The sequence below is a fragment of the Alnus glutinosa genome, chromosome 1 (assembly GCF_958979055.1).
Source record: "Alnus glutinosa chromosome 1, dhAlnGlut1.1, whole genome shotgun sequence".
NCBI lineage: Eukaryota > Viridiplantae > Streptophyta > Magnoliopsida > Fagales > Betulaceae > Alnus > Alnus glutinosa.
The window spans coordinates 25,730,544-25,749,920 of record NC_084886.1 but is presented as its reverse complement, the minus strand read 5'-3'; the positions used below and the strand labels follow the sequence as shown (position 1 = coordinate 25,749,920).

At 38.0% G+C, this 19,377-nt stretch overlaps 1 protein-coding gene across 1 annotated transcript; it reads right to left on the bottom strand.

Moving 5' to 3' along the window:
- Positions 1-1,774: 1,774 nt before the first annotated feature.
- Positions 1,775-10,584, bottom strand: LOC133877934 (transmembrane 9 superfamily member 3). The gene is made up of 7 exons (XM_062316392.1): positions 10,350-10,584; positions 9,954-9,994; positions 8,898-9,483; positions 8,667-8,804; positions 8,414-8,570; positions 7,837-8,321; positions 1,775-2,324 (listed from the first exon to the last, which is right to left on the bottom strand). The coding sequence occupies exons 1-7, from the start codon at positions 10,505-10,507 to the stop codon at positions 2,105-2,107; spliced, it is 1,785 nt and encodes a 594-aa protein (XP_062172376.1). The 5' UTR covers positions 10,508-10,584; the 3' UTR covers positions 1,775-2,104.
- Positions 10,585-19,377: the final 8,793 nt, after the last annotated feature.

The window sequence follows — 19,377 nt, the reverse complement described above, 5'->3', positions numbered from 1 at the left end:
GGCGTAATCCCCAACCGATTGAGCTATCCCTCGGAGACTAAATGGTTGAAGACTAATTTAAAATGCAACAAATTGAAAAGTGAATATTATACTTTCCTCGTTGTGGTATGGCCCGTATGCCACTCTATGTGGTTGGGAAAGTGTCAATTTAATAGACCTTCCCCTTTAAGGTTTTTTGCGTTGCATTTCAATGTTTTTATTTTTATTTTTTATAAGTAACAAATTTTATTAAAAAAAATGTAAGGCGCCCCTATGTACATAGAAAATATACACGAGCAATCAAAACTGCACACAAGAAGAAACCAAATAGATCGAAATAAACCCTCAACCTTAAGACTCAAACCCAGAACCCACATGGAGCATACACGCTACAGTACGTAAGCCTTGCCTTTCGCTCGCCGAGAAGACACTTGCATCACAGTAGGTAATAGAGGTATTTAGATTATTCAAAACCTCCCTCCAACTTTTGTTCTTTGGATGCGCAAACTTTACAATCCGAAAAAGGTGCTCTTCAATGAGACACTGCATCAAGATTGTTGATATTTTTATTTTTATTTTTCTGTTGTAACTTGCTAGGGAAAAAATTAATAAAAATAAGAATTAAGAACCAATCTATCGGCCCAACAGTTTGGAAAGCAATTAAGATCCAATGTCTACACCTACCCCTGCCAGGTTTGGATAAGAGCATGGCCCATACATACTTTAAAATCTACTCTAATAAATAATGGGCTATTGAAAAAGTCTATCAAAGCCTAGAGGAGTTTTATTCCACCTGTTGTTGGTAAAATAAGTGGGAAGAGCCTCTTTCTCCAAACGAGGCCTTATTACTAATTCACTATTAGGAGTCTCTCTCTCTCTCAATTATTTTCGATCTTGCGATAACCCACACTTGAATTTGCACTCTTTTTGACGCAGCGTATTATTAGACTTAAAAACAATTGTGTAATAACCAAGAACTTCTTGCTTGATCTAGTATGTGAAAACATGTACAAAACTTAGCTACAAACAAGTTTTGTAGCAATTAGCTACAAATCAATCTAACAAAGTACCATTTGTTCCTTAACATGTAAAAAATACATATTTTTTAAATAGTATGTACTTTTCACATGTTCTTTTGATAGTATTAATAAGAAAACATATGCTTCTCACTTGCTTTATAAACACATCACTTTATTAGACTAGTTTGTAGCTAATTTTTGTCACGAAAACATTTAAGACCTAAATACTAGGTTAGGAATCCAATTGTTCTTGAGTGTAATCATGCTAATCAGGATGATGCTTATACAATACACGTATGTGTTAAGTTAAATATGTTTTATTGATTAAAAAAAAAAAATCAATAAAGATAATAAAAGCAAAATTTATAAAGGTGACATGAAATTAAAGAAAATAGTGTAAAATTTTAGACGTAGAGTGGAAGCAGTAACAGTTAACGAAAAACGATTCAATTGTTTTACACTAAAAAGGGAGGATTTACATTTTGAAAAAATAAAAATAAAAGAAGGATTTAGAAAGATGTAAACATATAAAAGAACAATGAAATGTAGGAATTTGCTGCAAGTAGGCAGCAATATTAAACATACCGACAAAGAAAATATAACTCTCTACTAACAAAGACTGTTTTGTGGTTCAAATTGAATCTATTATGACGTGCATGCTTGGAATAACAAGCTCCACAAATTTAATGATAAATAAGCTTCTACTGAGAAATGTATTACCTAATTAAGAAGGCATCCCAATTATAAGCTCAAGAAGATGCAAGAGTATAGAGCTGTTGAGTACGGAAAAGTAGGAACTTCATTCATACTGGGTTACTCTGGGTACTATAATTGAGTTAAAGGTAAATTGGAGTAATTCAAGCTGCCTCCCAACGTCTGTCTCATAAGTACATATTCCCAAGATCAACAAAGCCTAGAATATCATAATTTTCCCCAAGGTATGAGCAAATACATAGCAGAATCGGAAGACACCCAATTTAGGGAAGTAGTCAAGGCTTGCTTCTGGAGGCACTACCCAACCTACTTATCATAAAAAAATCATACATCTTTCTCTCAGACAGAAAAACAGAAGCGAGAAGAATTTACCTAAATGACCAATCAAGCCACTACTCGCACTTGATCGACCTGTAAATGTGACGAATAAAGAGCAAAGAGGCACGAAAACCAACAGTCCCAAGCATGAGAAAGAAGCCATAGCAGATGCAAGCCATATAGCCAAAGAAAAACGAGGTCTGCATAAAACCAGACATGTCTGATCGCGCATAGTAGTAATACAAGCAGTAGCCATAGATAAACAGGCCAGTCGATCCACCACAAAGGAAAGACCTGTGGCAATTAACAGCTATGATTAGTTGATAAAAGACAATTAAATTATGGATTTACAGATTTCTAACTTGAAATGACAAGGATCGGAAGTCTCAAAGGAAATCCAACATGGGCATAGTCGGAAGGAAGGAAACTACTGCCTTTACATAAGTACACTTTCTCTTTTATTTGCTTCTAGGGTTCAGGTGGGGGCCTAGTTGTATGTATGCACACGTATATTATAAGATAAAATCAACATTTCCAAGATATCCATGAAGCTTATGAAACCCCCAAGGGGGCAAGAGTTGAGCACACCCCAATTCCCCCCCCCCCCCAAAAAAAAAAAAAAAAACCGAAAGAAAGCACTTAGCTTAATTGCCAACTCACTAACCTCGATGCAAACCAGTGACGGTCTAATCACATGACAAAGTCAACTTTATAACTGATTTACCAGTAAACAGATGGCCAAGCGAAATAAGATGATCTTGTATGTCATCTCTACGAAATATAGTAACTCATGCTACTAATGGCATCATAGGATATTAGCATCTCCAGAATCCTCGACCTTTCCAAAATGTGGCTAATTATTGAATAAAAAGCCAGCAATATGGGATGCACTAAAAGCTGTCGTAATGGGGGCATTTTACTGTACACAAAAATGCCCTTAGAACTCAACTAAAGAGTCCAACTTGGTCTCGGTCAACATGCAGGGAGGGACGGTGAGATTGGGGGCATGGAATTAAATGGTTGAGGACTAATTTAAAATACAACGAATTGAAAAGCGAATATTATACTTTCCTCACTGTGGTACGGCCTGTATGCCACTCCATGTGGTTAGCAAAGGTCACTTTAATAGACCTTCCCCTTAAGGTTTTTTCTGTTGCATTTCAACTATTTATTATTATTATTTTTTTTTTATAAGTAACAAATTTTATTAAAAAAGCATAAGGCGTCCATATGTACACAGGAAGTATACACAAGAACAATCAAAATTGCCCACAAGAAGAAACCAAAATAAACCCTCAACCCTAAGACTCTCAAACCCAGAACCCACATGGAGCATACACGCTACAGTACGTGAGCCTTGCCTTTCACTTGCCGAGAAGACATGCTTGCATCGCCATAGTTAATAGAGCTATTTAGATTCAACATCTCCCTCCTACCTTTGTTCTTTGGACGTGCAAGCTTTACAATCCGATAACGGTCCTCTTCAATGGCATCCAGAAACTCCAAGGAGTGATCCTTGACCTCCCCACCATTCGACACCCCATTCTTGTCGTCAACGGGAATGCCTGGGGAGCTACAACCCAAATAGGAGGGAGAAACAACCGTCACTACAAGCGAGGATCATCCACAAAACCCTCTTGATCGCTGACTTGCGCAAAAGAAACCTCTAATAGCTGCTGGGGATGAGGGACTGCTGGAGAAGAACATCCCCGAGACCTAGAGGGCCTTGGCTTCAGAAAACCTTGCCGGAGAAAACCCACATCAACACTCATCGCAATCTGGGTCTTCTTAATAGACTGCGACTTGTGAATCTCGTCCAATGGAAGGACCAAACCATCGTCATTAGGACTTGTTGGAGAGGACTGATTAACCGAAAAAACTTAGGGCTTCTTCGCAGACTACAACCTATGCACCACATCCAACGGAGGGAACACATCCATCCAAGAATCCTTCTTGTCACCCAAAGGAACCTTCATGGGAACCCACGTTACTTGGACGTGGAAGGCGAGAGCACAAATGAAGCACATGGGAACGTGGAGGACTTAGAGGTGCTAGACGTGGGGAGTTGGACATGTGAAGATCATGGCCACGTGAAGGACTCTAGATGTGAGTATATAGTGGGATGCTGCATGCAATTATGACGTGGGTTGTGGGCCTGCAGTTATTTACTTTGGTTAAGAGTTAGTATGTTGTTAATAGTTATCCTTGTGTATCCTTGGTATCCACGACTAGTCAACGTGGGTAGAACTATGATACAAGTAGTTTCCTTATTACATGGGTAGTTATATCATAAGTTAGTATAAGACTAGGATTATGAGTAAAGGTTCAGATTATTGAATATTGTATTGACATTTGTCATTGTGATTTGTATCCACCCCAAATTGGATTCATTTGTGGTCTTTCCTACCCAAAAGGAGTTCATTATCTATCTATTTCTATTCAATTAGTCGTGGGTTCTTATCAACTTGGTATAGGAGTTCATTATCTATCTATTTCTATTCAAGTAGTCGTGGGTTCCTATCAACTTGGTATCAAAGCCTGATTACCAACAAGGATCGCATCAAGAAATTGGAACTCAAATTACAAGATCTGAAAGACGAAATGTAGAAACTGATTACGGACTCACAGGCCAATTTTCGTGAGCTTAAGGAGATGTTCTCCAAGTCTCTTGAGAAGGGCGAGTCATTGGCAGGAAAGGAGAAAGTATCAACTCACATGTCGGGAGAAAATTCCTCCGGGCATTAAAATGGATCCAAGGGGTCGAATGGTTTTACTAAACTGGATTTTCCCCGTTATTCAGGAGATGATCCCATAGTTTGGTTAGACCAGGTAGTTCAATACTTTGACTACAAGCAAACACTGGAAGGACAGAAGGTGTCATTGGTTGCCTTTCATTTAGAAAGTGAGGCCAATCAATGGTGACAATGGATGAAAAAGGTGTACAAGAAGAGCCAGTTGCCTATTACGTGGCAAATATTTGAAAAAGAGTTATTGATCAGATTTGGTCCTACCGAAGCCGAAGATTATGATGAATCACTCTCAAGAATCCAACAAGAAGGGACATTGTGGGAATATCAACAAAAATTTGAGCGATTGGCAAACCGGGTGGATGGGTGGCCTTAAAAGGCATTCGTGGGAACATTCCTTGGAGGATTAAAAAAGGATATTGTATTTGCCGTCCGAATGTTCAAACTGAAGACCCTCTGTGACACCATTGAACTAGCAAGAATGGGAGATGATCATCTTGCTAGAGACCGGAAGACTGCAAGAGGTGAAGGGCTGAAACCACAATAGATCGAAAGCTTCCCCAAGCCCAACCACTCAACTGTGTTGACATATTCAGCTAGGTACTCAACAAATACTACATGCCCATATTCATCCAGTGCTGCCAAGAAACTGTCGTGGGAGGAGATGCAGAAAAGAAGGGAGAAAGGCCTGTGTTTTGGTTGCAATGAAAAGTTCACACCGGGACATCATTGCCACACCTTAAGCATTCTCTATTGAGGTTTTTGCACCAAAGGAAAGGTGTGAGAAGTTCGAAGATGGCGACACCAAAATTGTGGAAGGTAAGTGTGGAACCGAAGAGGTTGAACCCCTCATCAATTTCTACACATGAACCTTGAGGACAAGGTTCCTCTTCAAGGGAGACGATTGATGGGAACCCACGTTACTTGGTCGTGGAAGGTGAGAGCACAAATGAAGCACATGGGAACGTGGAGGACTTAGAGGTGCTAGACGTGGGGAGTTGGACACGTGAAGGACTCTAGATGTGGGTATATAGTGGGAATGTGGGATGCTGCATTCAATTATGACGTGGGTTGTGGATTTGCAGTTATTTACTTTGGTTAAGAGTTAGTATGTTGTTAATACTAGGATTAGGAGTAAAGTTTCAGATTATTGAATATTGTATCGACATTTGTCATTGTGGTTTGTATCCAACCCAAATTGGATTCATTTGTGGTTTCTCGTACTTGAAAGGAGTTCATTATCTATCTATTTCTATTTAGTTAGTCGTGGGTTCCTCTCAAACCTCCCTGAATGAAAAGCACCAAAAGCAACAGACCTAATCACGAAACTTACTATAGCTGGAGGGAAACCTAGGAGCAGTACAAACAGCATCCTCTTTGCAAGAGTAGGGTACTGCATAAATTGGGTTGGAGTGCACAAAATCTGCTAAGCCAGCTCCCTCAGGTAGGTTGAGTGTTAACCTATCAAACCCACTCTCACGGCCTAATGGATCCTCTGGTAGAAGCAAACACTCACTCCTCTCAGATGGTGCCCACTAGAAAATGCAGCCACTGGAAGGAAACAATGCTCAACCATCAGAAGAGAGCAAAACTAGGCCAAAGAGAGGTGAGAGGTTGCTGCAAAGAGGAGAAACCTCCAAGATCATCGCCGGTGGAGAAGACCAAGCCACCAATGAAGCTACAACCTGTTCGCTGACATGTTCTGGCCTGCTACCTTTGCCCTTTCACCAAGTTTCGTCAACACATTGAGAACCATCATGATGTCGTGCAACAACGAGAGGAGAAGCTCCAACCCACCAAAGTTTCAAAGAGTATTGTGCATGTACTTTTTTTGGCTTTAAATGGCTTCCACGAAGAATAGTACAGCACAACCACCTTCCTTCCACTAACAATAATTTTTAGCGTATTCGGGCCTTGGTAGGAGCAGCACCATTGGGGTCACTGCATGGCTGTGATGCAATGCACTGTGACTGCCTAGTGTGCTGCAAAAGATGGCGTGTCATGGCCGAAACCCCTCTGGCACCCTTGTCATTGGTATTGGACAATTTATTCCATTCAACTAACACCTGTGCATACGAGCATTTCCCGAAATATAACAATGCTATGGTAAGGGTAAATTGATGGTCGGTGGTATGGGCTTCTCTATAGAGTACGGAGACAACAAAAAACGCAGCACCTCCACAAAGCCACACCAACCCCATTTTTTTTTTCCTTCGGGTATAAGGACAAATCCCCTCCTCCCACCGCCAGTGAACTCTTGATGGACATGTAGTTCCCGAGTTGATTTATGCATCACTGACCCAAAAAGGCACTTTGAGAATCTCTAAGGTTTCAAACAAAACCCCCACAAATTTCCACTCTAGCCACCTCATCAAGCGTTGGCAACCAAAACGCACCATCTTTCCCTAGAACAATCGATTGAATGTACCCCTTACCTTGTTCTACTATTCTCAATTTGAAGGAGTTGCCCCCACGCTAGATGATGAACTCAAGATATTTCGCTCCAACCACAAAAGCAAACTCCCCATGGAGCCTACGGTACACTACCTAACCATATGCAACAGAACCCATGTGTACACCACTTCAGAGATCATCACCAACCCCTACCCAGGAATTTAAACAGGACCAGGGATGCTAAACAAAGATGAAAACCAACACAACATCAAAGGGACAAACTGAACGCGCCCTCACATGACGCTGAGAGAGAGGGAGAGAAAGGGAAAGGGAAATCTCTATCAATTTATACCTTTAAATAATTCTGGGTTCGGTACCACCAACTTCCAGAATAAAAAATACTCTACCCTCCATCCCCCCTCCCCCCTTCCAGCATCTCAATAACCATCTTGTTGCTGCTTCCCTATTCATTGTTTTCAAATATTTCTTCTAAAGCAAACATCAACAATACTAAATCACTTGAAACTTCTTCACTTTCAAACTATAAGCAAGAAATGTACCACACAACCAGGACAAGGAATAACATTTGTCTGTGATGCTAAAAGTCAGAAAGAAATAAATAAATAAAAAAAAAAAAAAACCTTTATGCAAGAGAAGTTACATACCTCCACCACCATTCATGATCTTCGGCAGCAAGTTGGAAGTAAGTCAAAGCAACAGTGATGAAAGCAGTGACAATCAAAAGAATAATGAAGACAATAAACAGGATGCTGTAGATGGTATAAATCCTGTGACCCCAGACACTGGCAAATATGTAGTAGAGCTCAATGTAAATAGCACTAAAAGGGAGAAACCCTGCCATTGCCATCTGAGGAAGGGTACTCCTGTACCAAGGCAGAGGTGGAATCTCACGAGGATATTTTGTGGTGCGGCAAGGAGCTTGGAACTCAGCCTTCATATTTTTCCCAGCAATACCACCCAATACAAGCAATGGTGATGTTACCAACGTCCATATGAGGACTATCACCAGAATAGTGCCCAAAGGAAGTGCTGCAGTTGCACTGTAAGCAATTGCAACAGTGTTAAGGAAGCAAAAAGTGAGGAACAGAGGCCCACAAAAAAGGGAACCTGTCAGCAAAAGATTCCTCACCTGACCAAAAATTGGAAAATAAATCAGTCCAGTACTCTAAGAAGCACCAAGTTCTAAGCTAAAATTTGCAGACAGAATTTGTCTAGACTAACCCAGTTCTTTCCTTCAAGCTGACAATAGAAAGAGGTTGCTGTATATCCTGCAATCCCTGACGTGAGCGCATATATAACCACCAGTGCAGTAAATAGCGCTCCTCGGTTGTATGGATAAAATACACCAACCAATGCAAGCATAAAAATGAAGACTGTGCTGGGAATACATATAAAGAATGAAAAGGACTATTTAGTAGACATGTGATAAAGTAAGCTTTAGAAATCTGAACAAAAGACACAATGAGATCCTTACAGAGTGAACAACTGGCTGCCAGAACCAAGAGCAGCAGCAAAAACAGATTTGTACTTTGGGAACCGGAAAACGTCACCATGAATGTACTTCCACCCCGTCTCTTCTTGGTCATCAGCTGCTTCCTCATCTTGGGCATATCTTTTGAGAAATTAATCAAAAAGGGTACGATAGTTTAAAAAAAATATGTATATTACTTTGTCTGGCTATAGGATGACAAATCACAAATCTTACTTCATGAAATCATTCTTCAAGACTCGCATGAGAATAGTTGCAAGAAAACCAGTCAAAAGGAGAACAGTCACACATGAGTTTATGATTGAAAACCAATGAATTTCCAAGTGATGTGGCAACGAAGAAGACTGTGAGTACTTCTCCATCCTCTTCTCAAAGGGAGTCTCAGTTTCCTTCCATTTCACAGTGTACATGAACTCTGCATCCACTTCCTTGTCCTCTGTCAGATCCAACATAGATTGAGGATCCATTCGCGCAATGATTTCAATCACACGATCTGTGTTGTAGAGAACTTCAAACTGGATATGCTTGCAAAGAAAATATTTGTATTCACCAGGGTCAGCTTTGCCTTGCTTCTCAACCCTTCCGATGAAACCCCAAATTGGCAAGTCATCATAATACATCTGGAAGTAATAGTCCTTTTTCACTGCATTCCGGAACCGAGCAACTTCTTCCTTTGACAGCTTCCTTCTACAGACTACTTCAGAGTCTTTCTCTTTCTTGAAGTCCAGTTTATAGGGAGCACCAACAAGACGATCTCCATTCAACACCTCACCAAGTGCTTCCTTCTTATCTGTCTCACGACCTGCCATTGGTGTTCCCTCGATCATTAAGATGATAAAAGAAAGAACAAAATTATTTAAGGCTCCATTTATCTCAATGCAAATTTTACCATAAAGGATATGTAAAAAATTTCACAATATCCTCTTAGTCAGCTTCAAGAAAAAACAGATACACCCACATGCTAATGCCCAAACTTTTTATAAAAATTTTTCTTCAGAATAATTCCAAAATAAATTATCACAACCACGCCAAAATATAGGGTAGCTATTTGTTTGGTGAATGAGTAAACGAAAAAATAAAAAATATAAGGCATTGCCTAGTTGCATTAGCTTCAATTGATTGCATCTTTGAGCTCCAAAGATTAAAAACTAGCAACAATACTTCCAATACTTTCAGCACACCACAATGGTCCCACCCACACACACACACACATACATGTTCATGTATAATAACGAGAATTAAGAGTGGAAAGCACAAAGTGAGATTAAAAACCTGTTGTGCAGAAGGGCAGATCAAAGTAGCGATAGGTCTCACTGTAATCAAACAACATAAAATCAACGGAATTAGCACATATTTAAACTCATATACTCCTACAAAGTCCTTTTGTCCAACAAATTAAGACATTATACTTCGAACTCCTCCTTATTTACATGCTAAACAAATACAGCCCACCAATTCAGAGACTCGAATTGCGACTTTGTCCAAACCAGTAACCACAACCACGAAAACCTAAATCGATAATTAAGGGCCTGTTTGGACCCACATTTCCTTCCTGAATTATTTTCTGTTTCTTAATCCCGAACACAATGGCCGTTTAAAAAGAGAAATTGTCGCAGATCCGGGTTCGGATCTAACAAAGAAAGGAAAAGAGGGGAATGATAGAGTTACCTGGGGTTGTGAAAAGGACCGACCTTGTTGGCGTAGAGAGGGACGGGATCGCCCTCCTTGTAGCGGTGATCGGAGGCATCCGATCTCACCTGGGTTCCGCAACAGGTGATTAGAACCGCTATGACAAGAATTATCGTGGCAGCGTTCTTCTTCTTCATGCTTCTTTTCTGATTTCGAAGAAGAGAAAAGGAGAGCTGAAATTTGAAGTGAAGAAATAAATGACAACAGAAAAGGACAGCAATTTATTTATTTCTTATTGCAGTATTCTTGCTTTCTTTTGTTTTCTAAACTTTTTTCTGATTTCTAATTTTGTTTGTAGTTGTGACGGTGACTTGGGTCCAATCTCATGGCTCCTCTCCACTACACTTCATCGGTCACAAATGGCAATTCTTAATTGAATAATTTTTTTAATATAAATATTAACAATTTATTTTAAAAAATATATTAATTTAATCACTGATTTTTATTATCAACTATAAAACTATATGACAATTGTATAAAAATATATTAAATAGTATTACTCTTTTTTACTTACCTCATTTTGTAGCCCAGAGGCTAGAGTTATTGTTAAAATAATAAAAAATGAATTCACATATTTATTTTGGAAAGCATTTGAAAGATGAAGATAGAAGATGCTCTTACTTTCTAGATGAGATTCCTCTTTTTATTTTTTATTTTTTATTTGAAGTAAGATGAGATTCCTTCTTCTACCTTTATCACTCCTGGACCCTGGTTGATTTGGGAAACAAGAGTTTGCCTTAATTGAAGAGCTTATCACATGTTAGTGAAGAGAGTTGCATGATTATTGTTGATACAGTTTCTAGTATGGCTGTGACAACTTACTCATTTCTGGTGATCTTGTCCTCCGATCACTACAACACCTGCAAAGTTAAGAGAATACGTCGGGAGTTGACCGTCGTTCCTCCCTCTGATACTTAAGTTAGTGACTGAGTATAAAGTATACGCAAGTATCGTAATAGCAGTCCTCCTTTCATACCTAAGGTTTCGGCCTATTTACAGGTTGAGTAAAAAATACCTTCATCTCCTTAGGGTTACGTCGCTTTCTTCTCCCTTGACCTAGGAATGTCGCCAGAATCTGGCCTCGACTTGGAATCACCTGCCTTCCAAATCGAGACTCTTTCCTTAATAGTCTAAAGGCGAGATTTGTGGAGATAAATCCAGAGATTAATGCCAATCCTAGATTTTTAGGGACGGGGCGCAATTTCAAGATATTCGAGATCGTGTATAGCAATTCCCGGTCAGCTGTGTTAGTCCTGGGAAAGTACCTTCCTGGGACTCCTGGATACCTGTCCTTGCTAGATCATATTTGGTGGGCCTCAGGCCCATACTTCCACATGAGATAATATGGGCTGACAAGCTCGTAGCTCTCGTCGTGGGCCAGGCCTAGTGGGATTATTCCTAACAGTTACCCCCCAATTCCACTAACAGTACTTGGAGTTCAGATAATGGAATTCTTACCATTCTTATGACTTGGGTCTCGGTTTTTCCCGGGGCTTCAAACAATTCGTCCCAGGACTTCAAACAATTTGTCCCGGGGCTTCAAGCAACTTGTCGCTTCTTCGTACAACGTGCCATCAAGGCATCCATGTGAAGACGCTTTGAATTCTGGCGAGTTGTAACCCTCGAGATTCCATGTTAGTGACGTCACCAGGGACATGCGTTCGTTATTTAGTGGTTCAATCGTAGGTCATGATGAGCTGTCTCCGCACGTCAGACGTCGCCCGACTCCTGACATTTTGATCGTTACACTTCTTGGGGTACGACGGTCCGGGTCTTTATTCGATGTATTTAATGATTACCCGTTGCCATCCATTCTATTGCCACCACGTGTCCCGAGAGTTCAACGGATACTTTGCTGATATAGTATTTTTTGAAAGCGAAAATATATCAATAATAAATAAACCACTCGCAATAGAACGAATCCTTATAGAACAAGGCTATAGAGAGAGTGTCGAACCTCAAAGACTGCAGGGGTGTTATTAAGCTTATGAAGATTAAAAATAACTAAAGAAAAGATTTATTGATTTTGATTTTAACTAAAGTGCATAAAATAAATGTAAAAGATAATTAAAATGAGAGAGAGAGAGAGAGAGAGAGAGAGAGAGAGAGAGAGAGAGAGAGAGAGAGAGAGAGAGAGAGAGAGAGAGAGAGAGAGAGAGAGAGAGAGAGAGAGAGAGAGAGAGAGAGAGAGAGAGTAGAGTAGAGTATTGACTTCACCGCTATCCGCACATCAATGGTTAATCATATTTAATTAGAGAAATTCATTCTATGCATGTTATAAATAAACAACAAATTAACTCTAAAGAATAAGTATAATCCATATTTGGTTAACACAGACCGTCCACCTAACCACTAAGATGTGGTACGACCCGTCTTTCCTAGGTATGGATTAGCTACATCTTTAATAGGATACATATAATGAATGGAATAGTGTAACTCATCTTCAGTTGACATGGATTGTCTACCTAAATTACACTAAACTAAGGTGTAGTACGATCTGTCTTCCCTAGACATGACCTTTCTAATCCTCTTGATCATATGTCAATTAAACCAGTTGCATAATCATCATTCTTATAATTACAAAAAATAAGAATTATTTGAGTTCAATAAAGGTAAAAAACTTTCTAAGATAAGAGAAGAATTCTACTAATATTGATTATGAACTTGAAGAACAATTGCATTAAAAGATTAAGAGCAATATCAAATGTAGCAATTCTCATAATTATACAACCAACATACATAATTCTCTGAATTAAAATACAATCAAACCATTGTGCTTGGATGGGGCTACATCAATACCCTACAAAGATTTTTAGCCACTCATGACACTGCTGCAATGACCTCTTGCCATGATTACTTCTCTTCAATTCTTCAAGAAGTATTAATTTGAATTTGCTCTAGCTAGCAGTGTCTTTCTCAATGTTTAGAGGCCTATTTATAGAGATTAGGAGAGGTCTAAAAGCCCTAGAAATCCAAGAAAAATTGAAACTTAGTCTCTTAGTCCAAGTAGGAGACTGAAAATTCAATCCAAGAAGGAAAATGATTCCAAATTCGTCTAGATTTGTGATCATTTATTGCGGGACAATTTTGGAATAGTAAACGTCTGAATTTAGAAAAACCTATTTCTGATATATTTGTTTCATTTTGTATTAGCTTTTCAACGCCACCAATTTCATCGCAATTTGAAATTTGAAAAGAAAGTTATAATTAAAATACAGAGATATGCTCATCTTGGATTCTTTACAATAATAATAGATTTTCCTGACTTCTCTTTTCTTAAATTTCAAAATTGAATTGGATTCAGATCTTTCCAAGATTGAGTTTACTGAATTCGTTCTAATCTTGAAATTTGATGGATTTTCTTCCAAAACCTGTAAAACACAAGAAAATACAAAAACAATACAAATCATTAAACTATAACAAAACTAAGATATTAACATATGTGAATTAAGGGGCTGTGCAATATTCAACACTTATCACATCCCCAAACTTACAAATTACTAGTTCCTTAGCAATACAAAATAGAAAATAAACTGAAAAACAATAAGATAAATCCTTCTTTAATGGGATGTTCAATTGCATTTAGCGTATGCAACAAGCCTTTTAAACCCCTAGGACTCTCTAATGGATGAGTGAAGTCTCGTGAGGGCTTGCCAGAAATAATACCCACAAACATTATGCAAGATCATGTTATTTCCAAGAATGCAGCATAGTAAAAATCATGGTTCTCATTCATTAGCAAGCTTAACAAAATAAACTTCATCTTCACAATGTCATGGAAAAAAAAAATAAAGTTACTAACATGGCATTATAAGATAATATAAGATTCAATTAATGTGAACTAGGTTTCAAAAACTAATCTCGATCATGAATAATTCAATACTCAAAATTTGCTGGACTCCCCATTAGATAAAACAACCAAGGCATATTTTCTTCTTCTTTTTATTTATTTATTTATTTTTTTATTATATATGCAGGCTGTGCAGTGCTTAGCTCCCTTTAGCTTTCTAATTGACTCATGGATCGAGCTTTGAGCCAATAACTCCCAAACCATATGATTTTAGGGCATTAGATGTAAAGATGTAGCGCCCCAAATTTTAAGAAATAAAATAAATGTCTTAAATTAGAATCTAAGACTGAATAAAATAGACAAGTCTGGAATTGACGTTTGATTCTCAAGACTCGACGCTCGAACGGCTTAATATTGTTGGAAACAATATTCACATCCATCAGTTAATAAAATACGTGGCTTTAAACACGATATTTTAATCCCCGATAAATAATGAGGAATACATAGATATTTATGAAAATAAATATTCATTGGTCTTATTATTTATAAACCATGATTTTATAAATAAAGAATAATATTATTAAACTCTGATAAAGCTTAATGATATTATAGGGCTATTTAATAAAATGACTGAATTATTCAGTGGATTAATTGGCATAATAATATTGATAAATAATATTAATGTGTAATATTCACTGCGTGTAATATTATTGTGCAATATATATTTGGTATATATTTTATGATGTTAAAATATTATTGAGATAACAATATTATCAATGAAACAAATTAGACTCAAAATGGATATAGATTATAATTTTAATGAATTATACATAATGGTAAAGACCAATGTAAAAATATCAACCGATAAAATATCTAGAGATATTTTTATAAGAGATATTATTATGAAAGAGATATTTTATAAACTTAATGATTAAGAAGAAATAATATCCTAATTGGTTTATAAAAATCAAACCCTCTCTTCTCTAAAACACACGCACCACTCTTCTTTCTTTCTTATCTTCTTCTTCTTCTTTCTTCCTTCCTCTTTTGTTCTTCTTCTCGCCAGACCCACCGAGAGAGAGAGTGACATCGAGATATTGAGAGAGGAGAGAAACAGAGAGAGACAGAGATGAGATCGAGAGATAGGGAGAGGGAGAGTCAGAGATCGGGAGAGAGGGAGCTGAACCCGAAACCTAGAGGACCCGATCCTCTGTGGACGGTGGCCAGAACCGAAATCCGACGGTTCCAGTGGCGATTCCGGCGAGGCCGTGACCCGCAACCCGCTAGACCCGAGAGAGAGAACCCGGACGGTTCGAGAACCCGTGACCCGTTTGTGTGAAACCCGAACGACCCACTGAACCAGAGACGATCCGGCGGCCTGAGATGAGATTTTCGGCGGTTAGAGGCTGTTCTCCGGTGGTTTCTATCGGTGCCCAGTAACCCGATGCAGCCGTGAGACCCGAGACCCGAAAACCCAGAAACCCGGTCCTCCATGTACGTTTTCCGGCGACTTTTCCGGTGGATTTGCTATGAAAATCCTTAGGGTAATTTCTTATAACCTATGATGATTTATTTTAGGGATTGATTTGATTATTGTTGAATTAGGGTTTGATGATTTTTGGGGGTTTTCTATTGATTAGTTAAGGGATTTTTATGGATTAATGATGGGGTATTTTTGGATGTTAATTTCCCTGTCTTGTGTTCCTGTTCTGGCCGGTTATGTGTCGGCAGTGGCTATGGGTATTGAATTGGGTGTTGTGGATTTGAGTTTTGGTTATTATTAATGATAATTGATGTTCTAATTTGGTGTAGGCTGTGCTAGGTTTGGCCTTGTGATATTTTATGTTGATTTTAGTTGTTGAAATTATTTTGGGATTAGGTCTTGCTGGCCAGTTTGGGGTGTATTGATGTTGGGGGATTGTTCTCTGTTGTTCCCTGTTGGCAGTGTTTTGGTTAGATGGCTTGTGATAATTTTAGAAGCTAGAATTATTGTTGAATGAATATTTGAGTGTATTAGTATTTTAGTAACCGGAGCAGTGATGAATTTTAAAGAATAGATTTCCTATGTTGGCCATATGGTGTTTTGGAGATTGTTTTAGGTTGTTTCAAATGAATAGATATTGGAATGTTATTTGGAGGTTATTCCTCAATTTTGGTTATTGATGATAAACTAATATGTTTTAATTGACAAAGGGCTAGAGAATTACTATATTCTATCCATGTTGTAGATAATGTTTGATTATTGATAATGTATATGTGATGTTTAAACTAAGTACTTAATTAGTTGTAAAGCTCTAGAATTAAAGAATGATTTTATGAGTTTAATCATGTAATGCATTGTTTTAGGACTTGAGTATTATGGTTTAAAGCTTTCAAAATTGACAGTGTGATATGGATATCTTGCTAGAAATATGCATAGGTTTCTTGTTAGCTGATTTATCTATGCTATAGAAGATGATATTAAGAATGTTAGATTATACTCAAGTGCTACTTGAGACTAGATTAGATATTATTCTAAGGTATTGATTTGCTAATTGATTAAGTAAATATTAAGACTTAACCATGTTAAGTGTTAACAAATGTAAATGATTTTCTAATTAAAAAGATGATTGCTTCTATGTATGCATATATGTGAAATAGAATTCATGTTTAGGCATGGGTTTATAAAAAGTAATGATATTGACCTTGTATACACATGTGTATTTGATGCAGATGATGAATTGTGACAACACAAAAGGGCTGTAAGTATAAATTACTTACTAAGGGTAGTACTGGATTTCAATAGTGTTGTGTTTATGTTTTATTTTAATTGGATGCGTGTGATTGATTATTTCATATTGTTAATAATCAACCTATTAATATTGGGCGCTGCGTCTCCCAAAGGTTTAGGATGCGAATAGTGTCTGGATCCGAAAACCCAATAATTCATATTGATTGCTACTGTCTCTCAAAGTGCTAGTGGAGTGACGTGGGACGTACTCTGCTAGTGCGGAAACCATGCTAATAAAATGTAATGTAGGGGACACATCGTCGAACGTCTCGAACACGCTGACCGGGGGTACGGCCCTTATATGAGAGGAGTGCAATGACTAAATTGAACTGTTAAACTTTGCATATAAAACTGTCACCTAATCATTATGTTATCTATGTTCCTTAAATAACGCATAAATCATGATGTTGTTGAATGACAGTTAGCTCACTTATGGAACTACGGGGTTGTGGTTATAACCACTGTCTCATAGATGTTTGCACAGGTTCTGAAGATTATGGAATGGATTAAATACTAGCTTGAGATTTAAAGCTATTGTAGTTAGGATTTTTGTGCTTGGTACTTGTAAATGTTTGTACTGTTCTGTATGTAACATGTTTAGGAATTTACTTGTATGTAGTAAGTTTCCATGTATGCTTTCGTGTCATGTGTGACACATGTTTCTTTGTAATTAGTGTGAAAGACTTTTAATGTATTTCTAGTGGATGTCAGTTAAAGCTCTAAATATATTGTAAGGGAGTTGTCCCTGATGGTTGTAAAGAAAAAAAAGATATTCGTAGTTTCCGCTGCCAGATTTATCGTCTCTGAATGGTTAATGACACGTAATTGTCCAGATATGATTACTTACGCTTTTTTGTAAAAAGTGGGTCGTTACAAAAGACATCCCAAATGGCTTACTAACTCGAGTAAAAAAGGCTACAAAGCCAAACTAGCCATGCTATCAATCAAAGAAAACTTCTGACCTTTTGACGTGAACACTCAATGTTGAATGAGGCAAGAGGTTCGGTTACTCTGTAAAAAGCTCAAAGTGATCGATATATATGTGTGTGTGTGTGTGTGTGTGTGTGTGTGTGTGTGTGTGTGTGAAGGTTATTCCTCGAATAAGTTGCCCAACTGCATCAAAGATATTTATAACAAACGTTATTTGATTTCATATTTCATACCCCACAGATTACGTGCTAGTGTGGTTGTGAGAATCAAATTGAAACAAGTAATATCTCATGCTGCCAAAGAAAATAACAAAACTTCTAAATTCCTAGTCAAGTGATCATGTGTTCATCATGTTAAGCTCACCAATGAAATACAAATCATAATTAAAGTCCAACCAAATTCTTTATAAATAACATGATCAATCAGTCACAATATCTACAACAGGATAACAAAATGTTTTTCTTACCTCCAAACTTAAATGATACATTGTCCCCAATGTATAGATAGAGATACAATATCGGGTGGAAATGAAAAAGTGGGGCTGGTTGTACTCCCCCAAACTTCAACGCAAGAACGCCTATCTTGAAAAACAAAGCACTACTCCAGCTATGTGTGATAAGCATCATGAAAATCAACAGGAGAAGTGTTAATAAGATGAACTAAAAATAAACAAAAAGAAAAAGACGAAAATAAAGTGGGTTGCCTCCCATAAGTGCTAAGTTTAACGTCTTCAGCCAGACTCTTCAAATTTACACCCTATAGGTTGATTAATGAATGGGAGTGCAAAACAACCCTTGGTGAGAATGCCAAGAAGTGAGTCTTCAACAAATTTTTTCAGTAAGTTAAGGAAGACACATGCATTCTTAAACAACGGTGACTGGGCGACATGGAAGATGTTGAGCTTTACACCTACTTTCTCAATAGGCTCTTCGAGATCTTGAAGAAATGGATCTTTGGGCGCATAGTCCATCTTAAAAGGAGCTGGGTATGGAATTGGATCTTTCGGGAGTTCAAAAGTTAGAACCAGCTCATTCTTCATTTCCTCCATCTTGTTGTCAATTATCCCCTCACTTCTCGGTGTAATGTTGGCTTGGAGAAGTTCATCATAATAACTACTTGAAGCATCGTCATCAATCATAGTATTATCCTTTAGGAATGGCCTCCGATTGGCTCCAAAGCTCATCTTCTTCTATGTGATTTGCTATCTACTCCAACTGAACTTCGATCCTGGCTATTGAGTGAGAGTGAGAGTTCAATGTCTGACTGAGAGAGGTCATTATTTGATCCATCTTGCTAATAAATTTCAACAGTTGATCTTGAAGGTCAGAATCTAACAGGAGATGGTGTGGCCTGAGACTGCTATTGTGGCGGCCTAAATGTGGAAGAAGGTTGATAGGGCTGCCTGTTAGATTGAGTTTGATTGTACACCTCTGGGACCGAGTTATTTGCAGTTTGAGCCTTCCATGAGAAGTTGGGATGATTTTTCCACCTTGGCTTATAAGTATTGGAATATGGAT

Coding starts and splice junctions, on each gene's coding strand:
- LOC133877934 (XM_062316392.1), bottom strand. CDS start 10,507: ATGAAGAAGAAGAACGCTGCCACGATAATTCTTGTCATAGCGGTTCTA. Junction 8,805..8,897: donor TTGAAGAATGATTTCATGAA/GTAAGATTTGTG, acceptor ATTTCTCAAAAG/ATATGCCCAAGATGAGGAAG. Junction 2,325..7,836: donor GATCATGAATGGTGGTGGAG/GTATGTAACTTC, acceptor TAATTGCCACAG/GTCTTTCCTTTGTGGTGGAT.